Source organism: Nanorana parkeri, unplaced genomic scaffold (genome assembly GCF_000935625.1).
Source record: "Nanorana parkeri isolate BGI_ZX_2015 unplaced genomic scaffold, ASM93562v1 scaffold908, whole genome shotgun sequence".
Taxonomy (NCBI): domain Eukaryota; kingdom Metazoa; phylum Chordata; class Amphibia; order Anura; family Dicroglossidae; genus Nanorana; species Nanorana parkeri.
Window position 1 is genome coordinate 707,821 of NW_017307176.1, and position 6,755 is coordinate 714,575.

Consider the following 6,755-nt stretch of genomic DNA (forward strand, 5'->3'; position numbering starts at 1 on the left):
TGAAGTCTGTGACATACTGCTCTTTCTTGCACTGCTCACCTACAATATTTGTGATATCTGTGGGCCATATGAAAAGCTTGCCGGCACATACATTCCAAGTACTGAAAGGCCTAAAGAGGCATTCCAGGCTGTAAAAGTCTCTGTATTGGAGGGAGAAGAGTATAATTACATACATTATACTGACCGCTGTACCACCAATCCAGAGATCCTCATGCTGAAAATGTAGGAGATGACATGCTTCTGCTCACTGAGGGCTGCTCTGCCAGAATTAGAGATTTTACTAATATTGAAAATGACTGTAGTTTACTGGAATAAAAACCAATGCCACCCCCCTAATTGTTTGCATGAAAATATCTGGATCAGGACAGCAGGAAAATTAAACATGTAATGAAAAAATTAATGTTTAATAAATAATTAATATTTAATTAACTAAATAATGATTAAATGTTATAGTTAAATAAATAGTTCTGAGTCCATTGAGGGGCAGAGTCCTGAATCTATTTGCGTTGCAGAGTCCTGAATCTATTTGCGGTGCAGAGTCCTGAATCTATTTGCGTTCCAGAGTCCTGAGTCTATTTGCGTTGCAGTGTCCTGAGTCTACTGCTATTGCATTAAAAGATTCTGTATGTATGTATGCATGTATATATACATATATATTAGGGCTGCGGAAAGTAACGATTAATCCCTCGATTAATCGTTAATTTTTTTGATCGATCAAAATTCTTTTGAACGTTACTCACCTCTCCGCCGGCTTCCGGGTCTTCCGAGAGTTCCGATGTATAGCTGGTGGTGTGCTGCATAGGTGTATAATGATTATACAGCAATGCTGAATACAACCAACTATGCAGGACTGCAAGTCCCAGCAATACATTATACAGGTGAAACTCGAAAAATTAGAATATCGTGCAAAAATTCATTTCTGGAACTTCTGTGACAGGTGAGAGGGGAAGACTGCTATCGCCTCTCACTGTGCACACGGAGCGGCAGGTTTACTTTTAAAAAAAGTACTTTGAAAAAAAAATCTCCTGGAAAGGTTTAGTCTGCATGATGAGAACGTTTTTTTTCTTTTTCTGACTGACAGCGGGCCCGATGTCAGAAAAAAAAAGAGCAGAGCAAGTGCTTCTCTCCTGGGTGGCGGAAGCCGCTAGGCGACCCCTGGCAAATCGTCATTCGACCCCCAGGTTGAGAACCACTGCTGTAAGCCATAATCATCACAATTATGACAAATCACGGCTTGAACTATCTTGCTTTGCATGTAATGAGTCTATCTCATATATTAGTTTCACCTTTTAAGTTGCATTAGTGAAATAAATTAACTTTTGCACGATATTCTAATTTTTTCGAGTTTCACCTGTATTAAGTAGGGATGCACCTGTGCCAATACTGGGCATTTTCACAAGCACTCGTACTCGTGAAAATGACCCAATACTAAACGCAGATAGCGGCACTGGCGAAACTACCAGGGCTGCATCAGTCGCATTTGCGACCGGGCCCTGGTGTTCCGCCAGTTTGGGGGGGCCCAGAGAGACCAGAACACTGACATTGATTTGCCATGTGTTCCTGAGATCACACGGCGGCCGGGGGGCGTACCTGCGTTGCCATTGACTTTAATGCAACCCTCCCACCCCAGAATGCAGTGAGGCGGCCGGGATGCGATCCAGTGCGTTCCAGCATGAATCGGGCCGGAACGCACTGGAACTGGTGTGAACTAGCCCTGAAAGTCATAACATACATAGAAGGGAATTTATCAAAACTGGAGCAGACAGAAAAGGTGATGTAGATGATTTGTAGGGACAAAGTTGTGGTCGCCAATCAGCAAAATCTTGCAGAGGTTCCATTCAATATCAAAGATGACTGTAACTCAGGTTACACCACTGGTTTAAAGTAAAATGTTACTTAACAAAATGCAAACAGGAATGCCTTTTTATTTCAGAAAAGGCATACTGTGCCTTTCCTGCAATAATGGTTTCTTATCTTACTGCTCGTAAACGTCTATACAGCATACATTGACCTACATATATACGGCTTAGTGTACACTCTCGGCATGCTTTGGTGTCTGCATCAGTTAAAGCCAGTGTGCCTACTCAATACTTAGTTTTATTCTGTAAATGTTTTCTTTTTATGATACAAAGTTCTCTTCCTGAATCAGCTTGTACTTTAATAATATATCTGATGAGATTTAATGAGAAGCCCAATGCCTGTTAATAAACACTTCACTTGTGACACAATTTAATACAACCTGCTTGGCCTGAAAAGAGCACTTATTCATGCATTAAAGAGGAGAGGAGATGGAGTTTGTTGCCATGTTACTGGACGCAGGGCATTGAGCAATGAATTTTTAATGCTGCTCAGACACGTTTAATCACATTTATGGGTAGCAATGCAAATAAAAATTAGTTGGTGGCGATTGAAAAAGCCAATTTTGTCCATTTACCTCAGTCCCAAATATGGGGTGTGAAATATAATTATCTGCATGGCAGAAAATGGGATTCCATTAAAATTGTTGTAACCTTCTTGATGACCCTCTGTTTGGCAGGCAGGAAACCTGCTGTATACACTGCCATTGTGATTATTAATGTTTACTTTCATAGCTATGCTGGCAATTTACCATATGTTTACATTATATTTATTTTGCTGTAAAAGTTGAAATCCACAAGCCTCAGCTGCAGTTTATACATGCCTCATGCAATATAGCAAAAAATATGTATTTCATAAATGCGTCCATCAGTGCACAGCTCACACTGGGTGCTGAATGCACCTGCAAGCTCTGTCATCTTTGGGTGTTTACAGTGATCTCTGCAGGCTTAAAGTGTATGTCAGGGCAAAATATGCAGTACATCTTATCAATACATATACATTTCCCCATGTTTTATCCCTTTAAAGACACTGCAAGTACAGGAAAATACCTGTTTATCTGCCAGAAATGCATTCAGTTCCTAAGTTATGTTGTGGGCTGACAACACACAGCATTTTTGTAGATTAAGTGGTGTCAGCCTTGCCCAGTTGCCTTTTGCTAAACTATTCAAACCCACCTACTCTCCTATCTCTGCAACATAGACGCTAATTATTCTGTAATATCAAGACAGGAACTAGCAGGGCACTTTGAGATAACACAGAAACAGGAATTTTTGTTTACATTTTTCAAAAGAGTACAGTAGTTCATTGTTCAGTTTGACATCCACTGTAAAGACATAACAAACATGGCAGCTGTACAAGTAGTTAAAAACCTTTTAAGGCCTTTAAAGGAGAACTATGGGGTGATTGAATTACACTTGCCCCCATAGTTAAAACCAACGTGCGACATTGAAACTGTCACTCATCGGCTCCATTGATCGTGAAGTGAGCGAACACATACCGTCGCTCGCTCACCTCCCGTTCATCTCCCTGCAGAGAGCGGTAACTGACACAGGGATTCCCTCCCCTCTCCGATCCTCCAGCGATGACTGGAGGGGACGGATGGGAGGGGGGGTTGTTGGACATAGCTGGCTCTACCTCTTGATAGGCATAGCCTGCTGTCAATCAGCCAGCAGGTTGGATCTCGACAGTAAAACTGGTCCAGTCAAATGGTATATAACTCACAACACTATGCTTGCTTTTAAAGTGCAGAACTAAATTAGACCCAATATGTGGTGTGTTTAAAGCCAAATTAAACCTTCAGTTTTATGTAACTGTAATGCAGTCAGGCAGCATAAACAGAAATAGATACGGGAGTCTTTTAAAAATATTTTTAATAAACTAGTGTGCTGCGGCTAGGGTTAAAATGCCCTCTGCTGGCAGCCTGCTCGGAGAACATGAGTTCTATTGATTGGCGTACTGAGCAAGGGGTGTGCCAAACTGCTGGAGTCCTGGACCACTGCATTCTGTGATTAGCAGTGCTCTGGATCTCCTGTTAACCGTTGCAGACTAGTTTTTATAAAAAGATGCCCATATCTATTACTGTTTATGCAGCCCGACTGCAATACAGTAATACAAACTGAAGCTTCAACTAACCTTTAGAAAGTTTCCTCTAATCATGGCTATTTATTATTTCATATTAAGATTGTCATATGAAAGAGTACCTGGCATTTCTTCGGTCGTGGTCACTAAGTGCCAGCTGGAACACATACTCCCGCAAATATGTCTGTAGCTCCTGGTAGGTTCCAACCATCTGATTAAAAGTGCTGGTCATGAAAAACAAAAATAAAAGTAAAAATGAAGGCATTAAAAAAAAAACTATCACAAGCCTGGCTATAAATTACAAATGCAGCTGTTACCCTCACTGAAAACTATATGCTAAAGCAATCTGCAGAACCAGAGATATAGACAGCTGAGGGTATATGTGGCCTTATACAAAAGAAACAGCGGTGATTTCTCGATCAACGCGGTCATAACGTTGATGGAGGAATCTGCACTATTTTGTTTCTTTCAGCCTGCAGGTTGAATGAAAAAAAATAAAGCAGTGTATGGCCATTGAGAGCAGAGAAAAGTCAGGTCACCAGGCTTGCTATGCTTTGTGACAGGCTATGTAAATCTGAGGCACAACTAGGCAGGAATACGGAACCTTTGGCACATAAAATAGCTCCTGTACTTCATCTTTATATCTGGAGTTCAGCATTAAATGAAAAGCACTGTGTATATGACCTGCATTTCTTCACTTCAGAAGAGCTACACTTAACTTTTTTTTTAATTTTTATTTCATAACCCAGCAAACTGAATAAGAAATGATGCCCTCCCAACAGCTGTTTCACATAAAACCCCATGCTATATGCAGGTAGTTTGGGCTTAGTTTGTTCACTGATAAAAAAAAAAAATGTTTACACTTTTTAAATATGTTATAATGTGTTATAATGAACTGTGTCAGATTACTTTTAGCTTTAGCAAACAGTAAAATACTCACTCTCTGTCAACGACAAGGCAATGCGTGTCATCCTCATCGGCTATGATGTTGGCGGAACGGACATCTTCACTTGAAGAGAAGAAAAGAGTGAGAAATCAGGCAGCGGACATTTCATTAGCTATGTTTCATGTCCTTCAATCATCCTATTATTGATCAAATGAGGGCAACGCAGTGGGGAGAATTTCATTTGTCAGCAGCACACAAGAACTGGTAATAAAACTCTAATTGCATAACAATTTGCATGCATTTGATTCCACATCCTTGAGCTATTAACTCTTCTAAAACTGCCGTCCAATTGCAAAACTCAACACTACAAAGGTTGTACATAAAGGTCTCCACACACCTTGCAATAATCGTACGATAATCGCAGGAAATCCCGCGATCGTACGATTATCGTAAGGTGTGTGGAAGCCGTGCGACCTCTACTACTGTAAGGTCGCACGACTTTTAACTTACGAACATGTTCGAAAACCCGCCGAGCATCGTACGATGTTCGACGGGTGTGTAGCATGTTCATACGATAAAAGCCGGATGGGCCGGTGTGCGCAAGCGCACACTGCCCGTTCAGCATTGCGGTCATCGGAAGCCTGCCCCTCAGGGGGCGTGGCTTGCGATCATCGCAAGTACGATCTGCCTGTCCAAGATGGGCAGATCGTACGTTTTTTTAAGTACCTTACAACCATCGCAAGACAAAAGTCTTGCGATGCTTGTAAGGTGTGTGCCCAGCCTAAGACTAAACTAGACAAAATGGAGACTCCTCAGCTGTTAACTACAGGTCTCAACATACTTTTGCCACGTTTTTACAGCAATTTTTTTTAAAGCTTAAAATGGGCTTACCGGTGCGTTCCATCACATTTGCATGCGTTTGTATGTTTTAATGCATTTCATTACATTCCAGGCCAGAGAAAATGAGATGAGCAGTATTTTTTTGCTTGGTCCAGAACGGACTGCTCTGGTGTGAACAAAGCCTAGAAATACCGTAGTGATACATTGGGATGCTTTTTTGGTCCGGGAACAAACTGTTCTGGTCTGGACATGGTGTGAACAAGCCCTGAATTCATTTGAATGGCACCCCAAACGCACCTCCCGTCCACAGTCCACATGTAGTACCGAAATGCTGTGCGTTCCAGTGCGGTGCAACATGGGTCGCCACTTAATGACCAAGGACAAATGTGGGTCCCGAGTTTACACAGAATGAGAACCACTGTTCTAGTGAAAGAACAATGTGCAGCTCAATCTGAGCCTTTTTTTTTAAGTGATAGGAATACAGTGGTTTACAAAGATTTAGGGCAGGGACCTTAATTGGGTAGGCTACCTGACAAAGACTGTGACACAGTACTCATGCCACTTCAATAAATAAAACTGAGCTCCAAATTGTAATTTCTACAAGTACTTTCAGTGTTTTGTTTTTTGCTTTTTAATGCCACAAAAGCAATCTAATTATACTATAACAAGTATCATATCAATTGAACCAAATTGTACATGGATCCTACCCTTTACAATGTACATATGGAATTGTCCAAGTGTGAGTCTCTTACGAAGGGGTCCACATTCAGGGTGACTAGCATTTAAAGCTGTTCTAGACATGGTTTATATTATTATTCTATGACTTATAGATAATCATGCAAAGGGAATATGGGAAAAACTATTGATGTCAACAGCCAAACAAAACAAGTGTTGGGCAGCCATATGGTTAAGTACTGTATATGTCTAAATATGGCAAAAAATCATACACTTTGTGCATGAACCATGATCATATAAAAATTGATGTGTTAAAAATGTTCATAAAATACACACGTATATATATATAACACACTGTCTTATTTTCGGGGAAACACGGTAAACCTCCTCTCTTTCTCTCTCTCTATTAATTAGCCTG

At 40.8% G+C, this 6,755-nt stretch overlaps 1 protein-coding gene across 1 annotated transcript in view; it reads right to left on the reverse strand.

The window, feature by feature from the left end:
• The window catches only part of LOC108794877 (cGMP-dependent protein kinase 2-like), a 70,466-nt gene extending 65,525 nt beyond the window's left edge, over positions 1 to 4,941 (reverse strand). The window contains exons 1-2 of the mRNA XM_018566009.1: positions 4,877 to 4,941; positions 4,059 to 4,160 (exon numbers count right to left, since the gene is read on the reverse strand). Of these exons, the coding sequence (XP_018421511.1) occupies positions 4,059 to 4,147 (89 nt within the window). The 5' untranslated portion in view covers positions 4,148 to 4,160; positions 4,877 to 4,941. The remainder of the gene's footprint in view (positions 1 to 4,058; positions 4,161 to 4,876) is intronic.
• Positions 4,942 to 6,755: the final 1,814 nt, after the last annotated feature.